The 22009-nt window shown below is 44.0% G+C and overlaps 1 protein-coding gene across 3 annotated transcripts in view; it reads right to left on the bottom strand.

Annotated features, from left to right (window-relative positions):
* ext1c (exostoses (multiple) 1c) overlaps positions 1-22009 on the bottom strand; it is a 92044-nt gene that overhangs the window by 65782 nt on the left and 4253 nt on the right. Inside the window, exons 1-2 of one of the 3 annotated variants that reach the window (XM_083982236.1) lie at positions 19394-19554; positions 7473-8911 (exon numbers count right to left, since the gene is read on the bottom strand). In XM_083982236.1, the coding sequence (XP_083838362.1) occupies positions 7473-8419 (947 nt within the window). In that variant the 5' untranslated portion in view covers positions 8420-8911; positions 19394-19554. Of the gene's footprint in view, positions 1-7472; positions 8912-18347; positions 18522-19393; positions 19555-22009 lie in introns of those variants that run through there. The other 2 variants (XM_083982235.1, XM_083982237.1) reach the window with 2 other exon arrangements.

The raw sequence follows: 22009 nt of genomic DNA on the forward strand, positions 1-22009 counted from the left end.
TTCACCCTCTTTTACATTATGCCCTGTCATTTGATCCAATGCTATCATTAAAGTATGAGCAAAAATGATTAGTAATAAGAACAAGAGGGTCCAGCCCATCTGTTTCTGCACTTCATGAAATTATAAATATATTTGACCAGACTTGACAAAAGCACAAGAGATGGAGGAAGAGTGATGTGTGTGGGATTAGAAGGACACGAGCTGGAGAGGAGCAAAAAGAACGGAGGATGGAGTGAACAAGTGCCAGAGAATCACAAGGCTGCCTCTCATTTCCAAGTATTCTAAACAGAGACAGCAGACGTGGGCCACAGCAACCACACACACACACACACACATACACACACAAACCAAGACCACAGCATCTTCAGAGGTACAATTTCACAGGCCCTAATTACAGTGGGCTGCATCGCTTCTTCTTTGGTTTGCCAAAATCTCAAATCGTAAACACACACACACACACACACTTGCACACACTGCTTACAGATCCAGACAAACACGCATACGTACACGACGACTTTGTGTATACACACCCACATAATAATTCAGATTTTGCACGTACTCAAGTTGTAACTACACAGCCACGGGAGGCCTTCTATTTCTAATGTCTGCCTGCAGATAAGAGTGACGCTGTTTTCCTTTCCTCTGCTGATTCATTTTCCACGCAACCACACTGAAATCCTTTGTGGGAATTATTACACTGCATTTACATGCACATGACAGCATAAAACTTCGCAAATTTCCTGTTCAAATTACATATGCATGAGAGCATTTCTAAAGCATTTCCTTCCAACTTTCACCGTGGCGAATATACTATTAAATGGCTGCTCCCGCCGTCCTCCGGTCCTGCCTCGTCTGATTAGTATGCTGCATTCATCCCCAACTGTTAGCCAGGTTTTAAAGTCTGATTGTCCACCCTTTCTCTCGCAACCTTGAGCTGCTTTCAAGGAGGGTCGTGAATAATGACCCATCGGCTTCCAACACCAGCCCCCGCTATATGCGCCGAGGCCATTTAAGGCAAACAGGGAGTTACAGCGTTTTTGACCGTCTCCTGTTCAACCCCGCCATCAATTCTCCTTCACAAACACGCACTCGCTATGTCCACACTCGGTCCAAAACTGGAACCTGAGCACTCTGTGTTTTCTGTGGTACCTTTTGTATCTCCTAAACATCCCTCTCTTTCTTTCTTCCTGCCCTCTCTCTTTCTCACACTCTTGCTCATTTACATTCACTGTACAATGCACGTTTCTCTTCCCTTTCTTAGAGAATTCTCCTAAGTGAGGGAAACTAGGCCATTAGGCTGCAGCACAGCTTCTCCCTCTCTTCAAGTATCCCCTTCTCTTCCAATTCCCCCCTTTTTCTCTCCGTCTCTGTCATCCTCCCTCTTGCCCTGTCTCATTCTCGCTTTTTCCTCAAGTTGCCTGCGGTATCCTTTCGTCTTTTCCCCCGTTTTTTTTTTGTAATCTCCCTCACATGACATTCTCCTTTTCTTCCTTCTCTCTTGCTTCTCTTATTGCCCTGGGTACCACTGTGTCCTACCTCTAACTTGCCTCTCTCAGAACTTTGCTCTGTTTTTTCTCCTGCCATCCATAATCCATGCACACAAATACACACTCTGTGTTACACACTAACTGAATAGACCCAAAAAGCATTTCCCAGGCACCTTCTGTTTTTCCCTATGGCAGATTTTAATGGGATTTTCAGGTACCATTTAGCAACCATTCAACAGTTTATAAGAATAAAATTATTCTTATAAGAATAATTTTATTCTTCAAATAGCAGGAACAGAGGTATTTTAACTTAATCTGATTTTAAGAACTATTTTGCTAACAACCATGAAAACATTATTTCGTGTTAAGTCAAAAGAATGTGCATTACACATTTATTCTCCAGTCCAACAAAAATATATGGAGCTCTAACTGTGTGTTCACACCAAAAGCTTCCAAAGCTTCAAAAACGTCAGAAGTCATTAACTTTCAATGAGAGCCCGGCGACCAAAGCGTCAACTGCTGTCAGCCGCGCTTCCAAAGCGTCACCAGACGAGAAGTTGAGTCACGGTTAACTTTATGGTAATTAGCTATGATGCGGTTCGGCGGCAACCTGTCAGAATAGAGGTGTCCTTCGGCTCCTTTAGATGACCAGCGCGATCGAACTTTGACGTCAGTCTTTGCAAAGGGGTCAATCATTCAGCACGTGTCTGAGCAGAAAGATCAGATACCAAGCAAAGTTGCTTAGGGTCACAGATGGGACTTAAAGCAGAAGTAAGTGGTCCGGTCGTTTTCGCTAATGCTGCGTTCCAGGCAGGCTTTTGAAATCGTAAATTACAGCTTCAAGTCACAACTTACGACTTTGTAGCGTTCCAGGCAACCCACTCGTGTTTTTCCGACCTGTTTTACCGGTGAAAGTCACTATAACGGCCACTCGTAACTTCCGACCGGTGAACTCGTACCAGATCGAACTGGTACCACTTCACGGTCGGAAAAATACGAGTTTCCTTGAACGCACCATAACAGTCCTCGTCGCTACGTCGCCACATTCTCGGCGTTCCTTGGCTGCACACACAGCCCTGCATGCCGTTCTCTCTCCTCATTGGATGATACGATAAATGTTTTCTCTTCGGCTCAGAGCAGAGCAGAGGGACTGAGAGACCCGTGTTTCAGTCTAAACACTCTATGTAAGTGACTGCTGTCGGAAGATATAACTATTTAAGACTTATATTAACACAAATATATCACTTACTTCTGCTTTAAACAGTTACTGTGTTTGGAACAGTTCAGCTATGCAATGTTGTTTCTCAGCACAGCATCTCTGTTTGCTACCCTCTGTTGCCATGGCCTGATAAAATGCAGACTACAGACCAAGATATCCCAACCCAGAGAAATTAATCTAGAGGAAAAGAGAAATTATGTAATTCAGGTTCAACTATGGGCTCAAATAAGGGTCAGATTTAGATTATGACCTTGTGAATTGAGGTTATTTCACAGTGTGTAGTTGTGTACCACCAGTTGTAATCCTTTGAAAAATCTGCATGAGAAATTCAAGTGCACAATGAAGTACACACACCAATTTTGACAACCTGTGTTTTACATTCTCCTTACGTTCTCAGCAGTTTTTTCAGATGATTTCAAGGACATCGACATGTTGTGTTCTTCTTACTGGTGATATATACACCAATCAGGCATGACATTAAAACCGGTGACTGCTTTTAATCTTGTGACTGATCTGTGTGTGACTGCCTGCAGCCATTAAGTTGGAAGGAAAATAACTGAAGCTACAAATTAACTTTCAAATCAAATTACTAAGGGTTCAGAATGAATATGACACACTAGTGATATACAGCAATAAGCCACAGCAATTAAACAGTCACCTGCTTTAAAGTCATGGCTGATCAGTGTATAATCATTGACATGATACTAAACGTCATTTCTAATGCTCCAAATCCCATTGATCCTTATTTGAGCACTTAATAAACAACACTTTTAATGGGCACTAAACCATATTGGAATAAACAGTATTAGAAAGGTGATGACCAGACGTCGGCCAGCAATAGTCTCCCTTATATCTTTTGAAAAAATTAGAACAAACAAAATCAAGATCGGTTTTTCAAGCTGTAGTAATTTTAGTATTTCTTTGTTGGAAAAACTCATTAAAGTTAATGGAAAAAACAATAAAAGCAATTTAAAGCCCAATTAATTTTCTCTTTAGCTTGAAAAGGTTGGATGGTACATTAAGGTTGTTGTAAGGGTGAAAAAATAAAAGATGTTGCGCACGATCATCTATTGATCTCTCTGTCCGAGTTCCCCTCCCCCGCTCCCTACGTCATCCTCCTCCCCCCTCCTCCTCCTCCTCGTGCCCTTTGTCCGTTGGTTGCTGTCTTGTCCAGGTCCCTCAGGGCTAATCTGCTGTTGTACCAGATGCATGCGCTCATTAACCTGGTACCACCTTCTAAGAGCCTCATTGACTGTGACACAGTCTCACACACACACACACACAAACAACACCACAAGCTCATACATACACAGCAGTGACAGCCACGCACACAAAGACGCGTGCTTTCTCAGTGACGGGGACTATTATCATTATTATTAGTACAGGCTCTGGATTATTGACAAAAAGATCTGGAAGAGTGAACAAATAAAAGGAGAATACGGCAGAGTTAGCAGACATGGAGAGGTGAGGTTGCGTCTTTACCTGGCATGAATTTGGTTTTCACACACAGAGCATGCTCACGTGTTTTCTTTTTATAATGTCCTCTTTTTCTATTTCTCATTCATTTGAATTCAACAGTCTCCACGGTTCTCATGTTCCACCCTCAGAAATCCCGTTCTTTTCTCCCCAATAAGACATTCAAAAGGGTTGCTAATAGAGAGATGTGATTCCCCCGGCCTCCTTCTCCGCCTGCCACCCCACCCTGAGTTCCTCCTTCACACCTCTCTCTGAGGCTAAAAGCCCCCCGTGTCCAGATAAAGAGACTTCATACAAAAGGCGAAAGAGGGAGAGAAAAAAAAATCATCCAGTGTTTTTTTTTTGTGTGTGTTTTTTTTCTTACAATCGGCAGCTGTCTCTCACATCGCCTCCCCTATTCACACTCTCACACCCTCAGAGCTTTTTGCCGTATCCAAATCTGCCACAAAAATACCTCCAGGGATCCCTCCTCCTCCTCCTCCTCCTCCTTTGCTATCCTCTCCCCTCTTCCTCCTCCAGCCCCCCTCTCCCCCCCCGCACACCCAGGTGTCTGACTGGTGGGCTGTGTGGAATAAATGAGCTCATTCATACAGAGTCGAGCAGCTCCATCCCTTTGCTGCCCAGCCCAATGTAAACAAGCCTTAGGTAGCCAGTTAGAGGCCGCATGCTAGTAGGTGCGCGCTTGGATCAGGACCACCACCTCACTTGGTGATCCCAGGGTAAATCGTATTTTAAAATGCTTCATGCTCTGAGCGTTCATTTGAGAACACCCGAAAACAGCGTCCAACAGCCACTGGCTCAGATCCAAATTGGGGTTTAGCCCTCAGCTCTCCTTATGCCACAAAGGTTCAGTCAGTCCAGTAGAGGAGAATCATCTCAGCAATTTAGATGTTTTTAAAAAAGCACAATGTAAAATACTGTACAGGTCCTAAATGACAAGTCTTATTATAAGTCAGCTTAACTGTATATCCCCTTATTAAGTTCTTTTGAGTGTGTGAGTGCACTTCTACTGTCGCTAAAACAATTTGTCAATGAATCAATGACTTGATTGACAGAAAGCTATTATTTTGACAGTTCACTGGTAGTTTAAGTCTCTCTGCCTCTTGTGGTATGCGCAGGCCTTTACAGTGCAGCCTACACTGAGTGGGTGAGGGATATAGGTTTCAGAAACACAAAGCTTGTGTTGTGTGATTTCTGAACATCTTTAGCTTCCCATAAGTCGACCTCAATCCTTCTGCACTTGAGTTTTTTTCTGCTTCTATTTGTCAGAGAATGAACCAGACGAGGAAATTAATTCCTGCAAAATTCCTAAACACATGAATTATCTTTGTTTATTTGTAACGTAACAACCTATCATTGTGGAGCAGCGGTACTGTTCATAATTCTGCTGAAGTTATCCTGTGGCCTTATTCTTAATGTCATAGGCTGCTATAGAGTCATGGTTGAACAGACAAACTACTTTTTCTCTTACGCTTTTCAATATTCTGATTCCTACTTTTAGTAGAATCCATCTCCTGCTGTCTGTGAATGTTCTGCACTGTCAGACTATCCTGCTCACGGTTCCTGTCTGTGAATGGACAGGCACAGACTTCATAATGAGGAGCTCTGTCAGCACTTCAGTGTCTAACTTTCATTGCAAAGTGTAAGTTAAGCAAGTTAAGAGTGAAGCACAGGGGCGTATTGTTCCTCTGTATCAGCTGTGTAATTACCATGGTATAGAATATAAGAGGATAATGACAGTCGCACAAAATGTCATTGAACTCGACTGGATCACAGTTTGGCTTGTATGATGTGATGTTCGGTTACGGCTCAGGCAAAATGCTGCAAGTTGGTGCAATGGAATAGAAAAATGTAACAATGAAAAATAATGAGCATTTGCAGCACTTGTCATTACCAAGATGCTATACTTAATCTTTTACAAGGTCTATAACACTGTAATTACCCACTACGTTGTTGCTTTAAGATATGTATTAACTTTTATATCAGTAATTCAAAGTACTTTTACAGCTATAACATCAGCCCTGTTGAGTTCTCTTAGTAACCATCAGTAATCAGGAACTCGTCCCTTAGCGCTCAGAGATCCCACCTATTCTTCAAATTGATAAATCCAACCTTGGAAAGCATGTGTTTGGGTTTACAATGAAGCCCCTCTATAATGGATAATTAATACAGTACTACACTGTGATTACAAATCAAGGTTTTACCAAGAAGATCAATCCCTGGAAGGTACTGATGACACCAGCTAATGATTCAAGTAAGCAAAGAAAATAATTGCTTATTTTTTTTGAGTGTATGCTTTTATTTCCATCTGTTTTTAAAATCACTGCCTGCGTTCTAATAAGCCTGTAGAAGGCTCTGAAAAGTACTTGAAAGGATAAGACATGTTTACCAAGTGGCTGCTACATTGTGTATTTGGCAGACGAAGTGTTTCCTAAAGCTTTTCATTATTAACTCAACAATAGTGCTCATATTCTTGAAACGCTTCTCTCTAAAGGAAACAAAAAAAGAAGAAAAAAAAGCCCATGCAGCTCAGAGGGGTGAAGATTGGATTTTAAAATAATATATGTCTTTGTAGGAATTGTTTTCAAACTATGGCAGAGGTCTCATGCTAAAATTAATTGGTTTTAATAATAAATCGTCACACTCAGCATTGCTGGAATCTCATTTCCCCCAGTGTGTTTTATCCGCCCCACCCAACATCTAATCTGTAGAAATATCATTTCAAGTAAAGTGGAAATGACAAGCTTATTCCCCATGCAACAACAGACAACAAACAACAAACAACAACAACAAGAAAACCGTTTCAAAAAAGATGTCTGTGTGATTAAAAAGAGCTCAGGGTCAGAAACTGCATTACATCGCATCCATAGTTTAGTTGTACTTTGAATATTACTAACACAAAGCTGTAGGTATTGACCTGAGTCTACATTTCCAGGGACCAAAGTTAATGTGTAAAATCTTTGATCTGAAAAGTGAACACCGCCAAACATCATAAACTCAACCAGTCTAGAAACCGTGCGGCAATAAAAGAGACAAAAATACACAAAAGCTACCACTGACGCTGCTTTGTAGAAATCTGACATCCAAAAGACCAATAAAACGGCATAACAAGCCCAAATAAGAAAGCGAACAGGGCAACACCACTGTGTATATCCCAATAAAAAAATAACACTTGACTCTTGGTTTTCCCGTAAATCCCTGTATAGTGCCACACTGACTCACAGCTCGTTTCTCCTTTTAACATCACCTCATTACCGCCCTCCCCGCTGGCCATGTGACCTCGGTCTTACCTCTCGTATTCCAGGTTGTCGTGGTCACAGCGGGAGTCTTTGTGCTTCTCCCAGTCCTTCCCGTGACGGCACGTCGTCAGCGACACAATGTCTTTCCCGTTGTGGATGTGATGGAGCGCGTTCCTGGTGTCTGAGCCGATGCCCGTCAGGTATCGCTTACCTTTGAACATTAGCAGGTACTTCCTGCGCGGCGGGATGGTGTTCCTCACCAGCCAGCCCCGCTCTCCGCCTTTCTGAGGGTGATCCTTGGAGAACAGCGGGATGGAAACGTCAAAGCCTGCCCTGAAATGTTCCGTGTTGAGGCTGGCTTTGGCTAACATGGCCTGGCCGATGTTAAAGCCCAGGTCCTCCGTGTAGTTGGGCCAGGTGCCTGAGTACAGGTTGAAGATCAGGTGGTTCCTCCCGTCATTCCACAACGGGTAACCTCGAATGCGTTCGTCCATGTTGGGCACAAACTGTCCTGATAGCTGGTCGCGATCTAAGGTGTCTATCCCGAGCACGAACAGACATGCTTCTCGGGGGTCCGACGTGTAGTACCGCGACTCGCCTATAGACGTCAGGATCTTCCTGTAGCTCTCGGACACGCGGTCGTTTTTCTCCGACGGATATATGTACACCCTGAACCCTTCCCTTCCTCTGCGGCGACACCGAGAGAAGTCGAAACAGGTCTCCATGCGGCAGCGGCTGTCCTTATAAATGGCGGACCACGCCTGTCGCCGCTGGCGGGGCGACTCGGACGTCCCGGGGTCCGTCTGGAGCTCGTCCAGGTGGGCATAGCGGGGCAGGAAGGCCCGGTCGGTCCAGTTGGGCCAGGGGCGCACGACCTCCCCCCGCTGGCGTGTCAGCAGGCGGAGCAGACGTAGCTGGACTCCTCCGCCCCAGTAAAAGAGGACCAGCCAGCAGCACGCACACAAGCCCAGCAGAACATACTTCTTACGCGCCTGCATGGGGGCCTGTCACAGTCTCTTTTTTCCGCTCGGCCTCTCTCTCTCTCTCTCCCTCTCGTCCTCTGTGTTTCTTTTCCTTTGCCCCTCAGCTCTGTCGCCTCACAGGGGTGGGGGACTGACTTGTGACTTCTAACAAGGAGCTTCTAACAGAGGACAATGTGTTAACAAGGACATCACTGCCTCTGAGTGTGGCCTGGGCCACTTTGCCATTTAGAATGATGCAATCCGAGTTACCGACTGCCCTCTCTCAGTCTCTCTCGGCCTTCCCCATTTGCTCTCCACCGCACTCTCAGATGTGTGTATTAGTCTGTCTCTGCTGTGGTGTGTGCTGCTGCTGCTGCTGCTGCTGCTTCTGCTTCTGCTGCTTCTGCTGTGTGCATTTCTTCCGCTGCCCAGCCTGGTTGAGAGTGATGAAGGGTGATTTCTCCGCTCTCTCGGGCCAAGCTCGCTGCCTCATGGTGCCTGGCGCGACTGCTGTCTGCAGGGCCCCTCCTGGACAGAAGTAAACAAACAAGAATACAGATCAGTACACAGACAGGGTTGCCCCTCCACAACCGGCATGGAGACGCAGTCCGGGATTGGCTGCGAAACTGCTATTTCAAGAGATGCCATAACTAACACTTATGATCGCCCGGTGGGTATAAGCTTTCATCCGGATAGCTTTTCATTTTGGAAAGACATATGTAATCTGCAACCTCAATCACATTTAATACACAAAAACACACATGTAATCAAATGGTAGTACAGCTGCAGAGTTGGGTAATGTTTCCCATGCAGTAGAGGATTTTTAACTGTCACAATCCCTCTGCAGCCTGAGCTTATGAAGAGGAAAATTGAGAAAGAATTCAAGTCATCACTCGGGCAAAAAGTTATCCAACCCTGATTAGCTGTGTATCAAAACCATCTCCTCATGAAGTCCACCTTGCCTCTATCTCTGTCCCACCCTGGCATCCAAATTCCTGTGGAAAACAAGATGGATATATAACTGTCGACATGTGCTGTGCCAAGATGTGCGCCGACTTCTGGAGTAGTCTTTTTGCGATAGTATGTTAAACCTGGAGCAGCAGAGGGGACGAGATATTATCATGCTCTTCAAGCTCCAGTTGAACGGAGCCAGATACAGTTGAAGTGCAGTGGAGGAGAAAATAAGAGAGCGTTTAGCATCTGAAATGGAGATTTGGAACGGCGGAGGGAAAACAAAGGCATTTTATGGCTCTGAAACGTCCGTTCACCTTGGAGAGAGACCGGGGTGAAAGCTTTTTCCTGTTTCATTCGCAAAAATTGCAACGGTTTTTCAGCTTCATGTTTTCGCCAAACATCACCCCATGACACCCATACATATACAGTATACTCGTGTGTGTGTGTGTGTGTGTGTGTGTGTGTGTGTGTGTGTGTGTGTGTGGAGAACACCTCACACTGAAGGGCAGTGTTCTTACTGCCAGCTGCCACACAAAGGCAGCTTTCAGGTCTCACCTGGCCGCGCTCTCTACCTCTCATTCACATTCCTCATTTCTGCCTCTTCTCCAGCCAAGCAGAAGTGATGCCTGCCTCCTCTGCTTTGCAATAAAACAAACAGCACACTGGTGGTGTGGGTAAACAATGCATCCTCTGATTTCTACACCTCCGAAAGGGCACAGGAAAAAAAAAAAACGGTTTGTGTATGAACTGAAGTCCTTTTTACTACGGATTATGAATGTGTGCTATTATGTGATGTCGTGAAAATCGCAGCTTTGGAAAAAGTCATTAAAAAACTGTTGATTTTTGCATAGATTAACTACACCAGTGGTTGCTTTTTGTGATTTTTTTGTGGGGGGATTTTGTGTTAACTGATAGACAGGAAATGGGGAGGCAGAGAGACGGGGAATGACATGCAGCAAAGGGCACACCTGGCGGATTCGAACTGAGGCCAGCTGCGGCAAGGACGGTAGCCTCTGTATATGGGGCCCCTGCCAGCTAAACAGCAACCCTTCTCAATGCATTTTTAATTGAATGGTCATTCAGCACCGAACTGAAAGCATGGGGGGCTAAATCTTTCTTCTATCTGGGGACGGATCCCCTTTGCCATTAGTTTTTGCCATGGATGCCCTCTTTTAAAGGGGAACTATACAAGCCCGGTAACTTTTCCGCTGTTTTGATAACCCTCCTCCTGGCCATGTGCTTAACGAAGCTGGCAAGAAAGCAATCCATGGAGTGTTGGATAACATTAGGCATCATACATGATGTTACAACGTGTATATTTGTGAAGTCTTTTCTGTCATAAACAAGAGATTATGGGTTAGAGGGCACGTTTGTGTTGCAGTGTCACAGAGACGAGAGCTGGGACACCGGGTCGGCAGCACTGATCTTGCAAGGTTGGTTTTCGGCAAAGAGATGCTATACGTTGAAGGCAGAGAGCCTCCATTCTCCCTCTAACAAGTTACAAGTCATTTATTAAACCATCACAATTATTCCGAAGCTGTTTAATTGTAGCATAATTAAGCTAAAAATCTTGCATAGTTCCTCTTTAACGTGCAATCAGACTGAAATGGATGGATACAAAAAAAAGGAAAAAATATTTTCAAAACACTGTATGCCACGTCATGCGTTTGGAACCACTGAAGTAAAGTGTTTTTTTCTTCTTTGTTAATGCAACATGGACAAACCAAGTGAGCCAAGCAGTAAAACATCTGAGAGGGGATACAAGAAAAAAAATATTTCAGACTTGACACCCCAGAGAGAAAAACTGTGGATTAAGTCACACTGTTAGATGAATGCTGTTTCCAATGAGGCCCCAACTTCACTCAGACCTGATTTTTGTGACTGCACTAGTCCTTGACAGTGTGGCTTTGGCTCAACTGTAGCAGCAGCAGCCTCAGCAGACTGGCGTCTTTATTTAAATGGATTTTAACTGTACGTGTGTGAACACAGCGGCAAGCGTCTACCACACTGCACCAGATAATTCGGGCCGGCTGATCCGCCTGTGGAGATGGTAGAGGGTGGGTTTTTGGCACTATCCTCGTTTCTCACTTCTCTGGCTACAACTGTGGCCGCCTAAGCAGCAAGCAATCCATGATTGGGGGAAGAAATAGACACCTGGGATCCCATTGCATACTCCTCATCAATAATTCACTCGCTCCTTTAGTTAAGGCATTGATTTTCCTTTCTTTACTTTTTTTCCCCCGTCCGTGCTTTATATCCCCTGCCACCAACGCATACAATTACACTTCAATCTTCCTCAGGATACACTCTGCTGAGAGATGTGTACCAGCGCTGTCCTTGTGATTTGTGGTTGTGGGGATAATTGATAGCGATGGCAGGAAAGTGTAATAGAAAAGTGATGGAGGGCATCATTATGATGATGGTAATGTTGATGGGCATGAGGAATTTATTCCATCACCTTATCAAATCTAATGCCAACTCATTTCACATAGGGACGCAATTGCTTTTGTCCATCTTACTGCAGTTGTCTTGCTAAAATAAACGTCTACTATGGATATTTACATTGATTTAAAGTGCAGAGGTCTCACTCTATTACAGTTGCATCAACAACAGGAGGAGTTTCCACTTCGATGACTTAAACTGCAATTTCACAATAAGACACTATCATTAAAAGCAACCTTCCTTTGCCACTCTTCATTCCATGACACTTATCCAGTGCTGGCATATTTCTGAGGCAGTGAGGTTTTATAGGTTTAAAGGAGGACAGAGAATTATATGTGAAGATATTATTACAGGACATTAGCACATGAAACTACATTTTTTTTAAATAACAAAGCAGAAATAATCCATTCCTTCATCTTACAACCTGAAAGCTACCGGTGTGTGAAAGCCTCCGCTGTACACTGTTCATCTCTACCATCCTTCTCTTTGTGGGCAAGGACAAACTGTACAAAGGAAGTCTGTGGCCATTAACAAGGAGAAACAATGATGAAGGTAAGCCGGTGAAACTGCAGGGCAAGTCTGGACCTGACCGTGGCTGCAAATCAGCCAGAAGACACACATCTATGGACACACACATACAGGTGAAAAGTGGCTTTAAGTGGGGAGAGTAGTCCCTCTGTCATGGATCAATGATGGATCATTATGGTTGGGTGAGTAGCACTGGGGGGAAAAAAAAGCCACAAGGCTCATTGAGTCGAGGGGCCTGAAGGTGGCAGACCAGGGTTCAAGGAAAGGTGAGGTCAGGACTCAAGCTTTACAGTTCCACCTCATGTCATTTGTTTCCCAGCTACACCTCAATTTTCTTACTTGTCCCGCCTTCCGTCATTCCTCCCTCCCATTTTCTCCTCTCCTTTTTCTAAGCCAAGTGGAGCTTCCCATTTAAAAACAATACCAGTTTAGTCCTATGTTCCTTTTTCAATTATGCCTGCTTCATCCTCAGAAGGGGGGGGGGGGGGCGCAGAACACTTAATCACAGGCGTGAGGAATACACTCTGCAAGGCCAACAATTCTTTGATCATTTGTTCGCCTTGAGTGCAAAGAAACTTCGAGGAGGGTTCACTCAGAGTGTACTGAACAAGCAATTATGTCAACACTTGCGGAGAGAAAATTGTGTCAACACTGCAAAGAGGAGGAAAAAAGTATATGACAACGCATTAAAAAATGCTTTAAAGTCAGTTAATGTAAAGTGGCAGGTGGATCTTGTATCATCAGAGCAAGACAAACGAACTCCTCCACACAATGTTCCTATCAGCAAAGAAAGTATCCCTCACCTCACTTTACCTCTCTGATATTCTACCGTTTCAACGTTACACTCCTAAGCCTCGTACAAAACAAGACAATGGTCATTTTAGGCATTTTTCTGAAGTAATTCATTTTTAGGTTGTTGTTCTTTTGCGAGGGAGTTATGCAACCAGAGAGAGAGTGTTCAAACAGCTGCAACTTCTCCGCAAGGTAACTAGTGCTCCACTGTTGTGTGGAGAAAAAATATCAGATCACAGTTACAATTGACTGGCTTTATTGAAATAACACCACTTTGTTTTGTCTGGAGCAAAAACAGACACTGGGATTGCTCCTCTGTTGTATTTTCTGACAAAATATTAAAGTATGAAATCACACAACGACAGAGCCAGTAACACTGGGAGTTGCAAAATCAACCAGGACAGGAATACCATTGTTTGCAAACTTAAAGGGCTAAACCTCTTAGCTGAATATAATATAATTCGGAAGCTGAATACAGGCAGGTCAAGAGGACATGGGAAGTTCAACAGGTCCAGGGCAATCGAAGGTGAGGCAAGGACAAAGAGGCTGATGGGAAAAGAAGGGCAAAGGGGAAGATAGACTTAATGATTGATATTTCATGGGTGACAGCTGTACCCAATCCCTACACTTCCTGCCCTCGAGCTCTTCCTCTCCGAGGGCCTTAAGGGCTTCCCTCAGCTTTTTCTACCTGCTGCGGGTTTTTACACAGAACTACACTATTAAGTCATTCAGAGAAATGGAATTGAAATTTGTCATCCCATCTGGCTCCCTTGAATTGTGTTTACACAGTGGCTTATTCAACTGTGATTATGCGGGTTTGCCGGGCTTTGATAGAAAATGAAAACTGACATGCTCAGAAATGGATGTCACTGATGATGGCCTTCTGCGGGAAATTCAGCTTTTGTCAGTTTGTGTTTTCCTTCCACCAAATGCTGTTTATAAAGAGATGCATGTCTTTCAGGGACAGATTGACTGTATCCCTTATTTGTTCAATTTGCTGTTTTCTGGCCATACAGCGCCATCGCTGAGCACAAGTGACATGATAAATACTCTAAAAAGGAAACACACTATGGTTACAGTCACTGCCCAGAGAGCTAATGTAAGACAAAAAGCAGCGGCAGTAGCAGCATTATGAAGTCTGAAAATGATTCGGGTAGTGACAGAGAGCAAATTGTAAATTGACACTGGATGGGCCAAATGCCTTGTAAAATGATACTTCTATTTCTTCCCAAATGATATGGTTGTAAAGATAGTCCACCTGAATGATGGAGGCCTGCGATACTCTGACACAAATCCTGGATGATTGCACTGTACTAGTGCCAGTGTGGCAGCAGGCCGCTCAGTGTCTTTTTCTGGCTGCATGGGCCCCGAGTGTGTGCAAGCTTCTGTCTAAACTATACTTAAAGACACATCTGGCATGTGTGTTTTCACTGGCCTAAAGCTGGCGACAAATGAAGTGCTCTGAAGAAAACACAAATCTTGTGGTTAGGTGAAAGGTTCAGTTGGGCTAAAATTAAATCTTGGACTCTGTCATTTCAGAGATGTGACAGTGTGAATCGGGACCAGAAGATAGCCCCACTGGGTTGTTTGTGTAATTGCAGTAATTCCCATCATGCTTCACTTGAGATTGTTAAAATGAAGTTATGTCTACGCCTACCCATTGCATATGTAACTGAACTGCGAGTATTTTGTGTGTAAATAATTTATCCTTAAATGTCTGTGGTTACTGTGGTAACAGCAAGTGTAGTCAGAAATAAACCAGAAGGGTGTATCTGTTACAGTGCAGCCAAACAAACTCACTTATTAAAAGAAGTCAGTCAATAATCTGCCTTTCCCGTCAAACCATGAACACAATCTGATTTCATACTGCTCACGGTACAAGTAGTTTTCCATACAGTGTAAAAGGAGCTGGTAAGTGTGGCTGCTGCTTCTCATTCCAACACTGTAAAAATTAAAACTCATCTGCAGTCAGAAAGTGAGCTGCAGCTGGGAAAAGGCCGTTGTTTGGTAGATGCATTTTTGATGACCCATCACGGTCTGCACCAGCCGCAGTGATAAACACACTGTGGTTTCTGTTTGCGGTTTCTTTACAATAAAAGTCACCATCTGTTTAATGTGGAGGAGGCAGTAGGAAATGTTGGGTTTGTATTAACATCATACATCTTCACAGCGTAGAGAGTGAATCATATTTAAAAAATGAAATAAAATTATGTTGCACTACTGTATGTGCATGCATTCTTTCCTGTGTGTGAGTGAAGGCAACTTGATCCAGGGTAGTAATGGCAGACTTCAGCAGTTACAATGAAATCTACTATAGAAATAGTATCAAAATCGGGTTCTGGTTTCATGAAAATGTTAAAAGTATTATATAATTATGTATAATATATATATATAATTGGACATAATTAAAGCGCCTGAAGAAAAAAAAAAAGATCTACATCATAAGCTTAGAGCAAATATTAGGAGAATATAAGTGGCAGAAGTAACACTAACACGGTGGTTAGTGTAGGTTTCTTTGTTATAATGACTGCAGGGGACAGGACAGCAAGGAATCTGTGTGTGTGCCCATTAAGTCTGTATGTTTTTATTGGCAAGAGTGGTAGATGCCTGCATAATAGCAGGGTTGCATTTCCATCATTTTGGGGCTAACTACAACCTGAGCAGAAGTCAGGCTGAGTGTGTGAGGTTTGTCTGTTTGTGGCAAACCAGAGAAATCCTGCTGTGGTACAAAAAGATGAAGAAGGGGGGGAAAAAATAGCAGCCGTCTCTCCTGACAGACCTGCATTAAAGGCTTACCACTGGGATGTGATCCATGCTCTATTTTCTGTCCTCACCTACTAGTTGCCCTTTGAAACGGAGGCACTCTCGCACTCCCACACATACCATATGCATATGGAAGCTGACACATAACACAGACGCATATGCACAATTTTTTTTGTTAAACAAATGCCGTTTTACAGTATAAAAATAATAATCTGTCCCGCCGTCTCGATGCAAGTACCAGAGTATTTTTCCATTAGCTCGACCACCTTGGAACCATAATGGCCATAAACTTAAATCAAGCGCTGGTTCTTTTACGAGGCCATTTTCGTAATACGGATAACAGCACGTTCTTCTCCACCTTAATAACACCGTAGTTGCCGTGCATGGGCTGAGGGGCTCTGACACGGTTAATAAGGTGTTTACCTCAAGCTGAATGCCCTGCAATGCAACCAGCCTCCCAACCGCGCTCACATTCCAAACCCAGCATAATTACAAGCAGGGGTTGATTAATTATGTCTCAACAATATGCTGCACTCCAACGCCACAAGGGCTAATTAACAGAATGAACAAGATGGGTAGGAACAATTATTAGGGGGTTCAAGCTCGCGCTCTGAATTTGGCAGCACTGTTTACAGTCCTAAGGACAGCAAACGTGCAGATCAGGCTCTGTTGCCCCAGACAGACAGAGATCATAGCCGAGACTGACACACCGCTCTGAGCATATAGAGTGCTATAAGCCTACTGAGGACTCTGATATTGCAATTACACTGCTCTGTGTTTCGGGGTGCCTAGCTGTGCACCTGACAACACACACACAAACACAGACACACACACACACACACACACACACTGCAGAATCAGCGTGCAGTAAAATCCATCTGCCTTACTAACTGGTTCTGCTCGCGGTGCACCCAACCTGCAACTCATCTTATCTCTGCAGCTTGGGCCTGGAGGCAGTCCTATCGCAGAACTCAGATCAGATCGGCCTAGGAACGATCTGACCTTGACAACGTGAGGAAGATAAGCCATCTGACCCCGGGATAAGGAAGAAGACGCAGATTCCAGATGAGGTTCAATTAGCAGAGTGTATCTGTCAAATGAGACTTTAAGATATGCCAAATCTTGTGATGAAAATGTTTTTAAAATCTGTTTTCCTCCTCTGTTTTATTACTCATGGCAACAATACTGATTCCATCACTGTAGTTTTATTTATAATACTCCTCCTTTATTCTCCAACATCTAAACATTTGCAGTAGCAGAGTAAAAACTCCATGAGGACACATGAACACTATAAGCAGTGACCCATCAGGGTTAATAACTTCTAAAGGCTGCACACTGATATCCTCAACCTCTCTAATGAATGCCTTGATTATGGTAATGTCCAGCACCTCTGGAATATGAATATTGTCTGTCTTGGCCGGCGCTTCAATGCAACAAGATTTGTGCTTCTCTTAATCACCAGGGAGGGTATTACAGAACCATCGTGAATGGAAAATCCCATTAAGACGAGGGGGCTGCCATTACAATGCAGTCATTTCATAAATCAGCTGAAATCCATGTACAGCTTGCTGTCAGGATCCACCCTCCCCAGGGAGCCTTTTTAAGGCACGTCCATGATAATGACAGCACTTTATATGGGATCACTGAAGTCGCCATGTTTCTTTTTTTTTCCACACAAAAAAAAGAAAATAAGAAATAAAGAAAAGACAACTAGAGTCTTGTAATTAATTGCCACAATGAACTTGGGCGGCCTTGTTTGTATCTTTGGGATTCATTAAGACACGGGGCACTCATAGATGGATGTGAAAGCAGGTAATGTTCATCCGTTTCCTGAGTTATTAGCTAATATATATTGAATGCCAGGGCAGCACCCGAGACAAACAGGAGCCAGAGCAAAGTTTGTTTTGTTCTTTATGTGGACCTCATTAATAAGACATATCCTAGTTGTCTATTTGTTTTCCAACTGAGGTGTCATAGATATTTCAAAGTTGCTTTAAAGTAATTGGGAATTCTTAACAGCTCGAGATATAGTTAATCAGAATGACAGAATGAAGAAGAAATCATTCATGTTACACTATGATGCTATTCCCAAATGCCTTCCTCAGCAACCTGTAAAGGTCTAATTAGTAAATGTGCTAATATTTCATATTCAGTGTGCTTTTAGTTTAAAGTGAGTTTAATCCTGCTGGCCACGCTCTGCATACAGAAACAGTGTGACAGCTGAACTTGTGGCAACAGTCTAATATTCTTGGATGGTGGCAGAGTTATATGCAACCCACAGCTCCATCTGTCAAGTGGGAGAAGCAGATCATCTGCCAAAAGATCTCAACGTGTTGTGAAGACTTTCCAAGGCTCAGAGGGCTGCATGGGCTCAGGGCTCCGCCAGGACCCAGAGACAGCAGCAGCGATATCTACAACAGTATCTGCATCAGCATTTGAACGCTACTCAGAAAATAAACATGCCACCACCCTCAGAGCATACTACCTGTCACAGAATCACAGATCCGTTGCAGGTGGCAGTAGCAGGTTCCTGAGCTGGGAGCGTCGGACCGGACTGTCCTGCTACCACAGCCACTACAGTGAGCCGCTGCTGAGCGTCCTGTCACTGCACGATGACACCAGCTGGAGAGGCTGGAGACACCAACTTCTCCTCCTCCTCGCCTGGCGACCCCGGCTCTACGACGCGGTTAAGTCACCACAGGCTGACGCGGATACGGGCACCGTCCGGACGCGTCCATAAAAATAAATGTCAAGGCGGAGGAGTGTCCCGCCGCCCCCTCGCGTCTGTCCTCCAAATTTCCCTGATCTCTCACTCTCTGATATTATGTCGCCTTCTCCGTTATTATCCAGTCAGCACATCACCATCCTCACCAGCACCAGCACCAGCACCAGTCACCTGGATTTACTGAACCGGGCTGCATCTGTCACATAAACGGTCTCGTTTCGCTATGGTAGATCAAAGTGCCCCTGTTGCACTTAATGGTGCATTTAAATTATAGGGATCCTCCGCTACTATTATGTAGGAGCTACAACCGCTACGGAATAACAAAAGCTCCTGTAGTTTCGCTTTTACCGGGTGATTCACGTCTTACAATCTAACCGGTGTGAGCGACAAAGGTGCGCTGAGCATCGCGCAAACAATACACCAGGAACTAACAGTCCAAGCTGCCTCCAGGTGGAAAACACACTCAGAAACACACTCCCAGTTTTACAATCGCAACATGTGCCTCTGCCATATGTCAGCGGACAATGAAGTCCCGCTGTATTTGTAACAACACGAGCTTCCAATGGTGATTGATGCCTTTACACCAGATGATCTAAGATCCACATGAGCCGCATGAGAAATACTCTGTCGGCTAAGTCTGGACACTGACTGCGTGATAAATCTCGGCAGAAACATCGGCTCGTCCGTTATTAGCCCCACTCAGATGCATCTACAATGAACGCAGCCTCTAAACATAGACAGGAGAAATCACCCAGTACGATCCCCGCTGCGCTCCTACTTCTCCCCGACACAGAGCTCGCTCTTACCGGGTGGCGAACCACGCTCTTCCCCTCTCTGGTAATTTTCCTTTTCACACCACGGCCGGGCATTTGCGAATCAATTCAGCGTGCAAAAGCGCAGGTCTCCCCGTCGGGACATGAATGATGAGTGTGCGTGTTAAATTGTCCATTTTCCATATCTACAACAGTCCACACACGACCCGCCCCCGGGCGGTGCTGATTGGTCCAGAGGCTCCTCGACGTCTCGGTCGCACAGTAAAGAAAAACACACACATCTGGATGCGACCCCGCGCAACTGGAGCGCTCTGGAAACACCGAATTACGCGCAGGCATCGAACCGACATGGAGGAGCGTCACATCTCTCCAGGCTCCTTTAAATGCACTCTATTGTTTACTGCAGCTGGAGATAATAATCGTGCCACGTCTGTGGAAAGTATGGTTTCAATTCACCACGCTGGGCCACCATCGTGGTGATGGGTGACACCAGCCCGGGAGGATTTTGTTGTTTGAGCGTTATTGTTTTACAAGAGAGCTGTCCACCACTGACCAGTCCCACTGATGTCAATAAGGCAGTCTAAACTATTAAAAGGTGTTATTGCTCTAGAGTAAATAACATAATGTGAATGGATTCTTTATTCTTGCTCCACAGCCTATTAAGGATCTGCAGGGAGGAGGTCCAAAGAGCCAAAGTGTGTTAAAATGGACCAGTAGCAGCACTATTTTTTATTAGGCCTATTATTTGGGCTCTGTGGCTTTTTAACTGCCATACCTCGGTGCATTTAATGTGGTAGGGCATGATATTATCATGGGGAACAGAGCAGAGGTGACACAGCGCCTTTATTCCCACAGTCAAGCTGGTATTTCTGAGACTCTTGCGCCGCCCTGCGTCCGGCACAAGTCACACCCCTCCAGTCCCCCGCCCACCCGACTCCACCGTTGGAGGGAGATCTTATCTCGGGATCCGTCTCCCATCCGACGCAGCGCAGCGCAGCGTTGAACCGAACCAAGTGTGAAGAGAGGCAGACTGAGCAGGAGAGACTAATCACCGAGCGACAGTGGAGAGGCTTTCTGAGGATTAGTGACAGCTGTCAGTCTGGATGTGGTTTCAGGGAAAACAACAGTGCGTCCAGAATCACCATGTCACGACTGTTTGGAAAGTGCTCCTGTCAAACCCAGACAAAGAAAATTGCATTATGATTATTATGATTATTATTATTAGCAGTAGTAGTATAGTAGCAGTGGGCATTTAGCAAGTGCAGCCCATAAATGTTTGAAATTAGTTAAATTCAATTTTCTGTGGATTACCTTGTAAATTATTAATTTAAGATTTAAATTGCTTAAACTTCACTACACTGCAGCACTCCAGTAACTAACCATTCTCCATGACATAATCAAATTCAACATAAGGAGGGCTGAGGTGGAGATGAAAGCAAGAAAATCTAACTGAACCTTCAGAAATTTGTCTAGAGGACTTGTACACATGTAAGAATAACGCTTTTCTCAAATCAAATACCAGATTCTTGTTGCAAGTTATATATTGTTTTATCAGTGGCCTTTGATTTGGGATTACAACAAAATGACTGTTATGAAATGCTATATGTGTAACCGGACCTCCATTACATAACCAGGTACATTTGATTAATGCAGCCAAACTGACTGTTTGGTATGACAACAGCTTTATGTAGAAAATATTATACACTGTTCCAATAATTAGGTCTATAATTATGCTTGGGAATCCCTAAGGGCCCCTTCATGGACCTTTGCTGGTCCCCATAAAGAACCACATCAGTAAAGGCCAATGGTCATTTGGCCTCTTTAGCTGAGTATTTCAGCTCTACATCTTTTTTTTCTTTTCTTTTTTTTGCCTCAAAACCTAAAAGCTGCATTAGACTCCTCCCAAACCACACGTAAAACAAGTTGATGACGTTTTAATCCCTGAGTTCGATTTATCAAGCACTGCTCATATACTCTGCTATTATCACTACAACTGTAAACCTGAACGACAGCCTGACCAATTTAGCCGACAACAACAAACATTATCCCTCTTCTGGAAGGAAAGGTAAGGCTTTTCTGTTATTTTTGCCTTTATTAGTTATTAGAGAGAATGGGGTGACCGACACGCAGTAAATGATCATCCCGGTCAGGAGTCAAACCGGTGATCAAGGGGCTTCGACTTTTCAGTTAGAGATCGTATGGTTGGTTTTGTTCCAGGATGCTGCTCAGCAAGCACGGATCTGAAAATTGTTATCCTTTATTGAACATGATTGCTACTAACAATTAATGCTTACTCTCCTATCTATTATTTTCACCTTTAAAAGTATAACATCTGTACAACTGTTAGATTTGGTTCCTCCCTGATGTCTGAGTTTTGTAACCTGATGCTGTCATTTCAAGATACTGTACTGGATTAGTTTTTCCTGACACGCATAAGCTCAGACGTAACAGTTTTGCACCGTGTTCACACATTAGAAAACCCTGTAGAAATGTAGATGACTTTAGCTTTAACATCAGTTCTGTGTGTTCTGGCTTCTTCCAGCCCTTCTGTAATCATCAACCCATGGAGTCGTGGGTCAAAGACAGTCGTGTTTTGTAACCCTACAAGCTTGTTAACTCCTCACCAAAGGCTTGTTTAATGCTCTGGTG

Source organism: Trachurus trachurus (genome assembly GCF_905171665.1).
Source record: "Trachurus trachurus genome assembly, chromosome: 11".
NCBI lineage: Eukaryota > Metazoa > Chordata > Actinopteri > Carangiformes > Carangidae > Trachurus > Trachurus trachurus.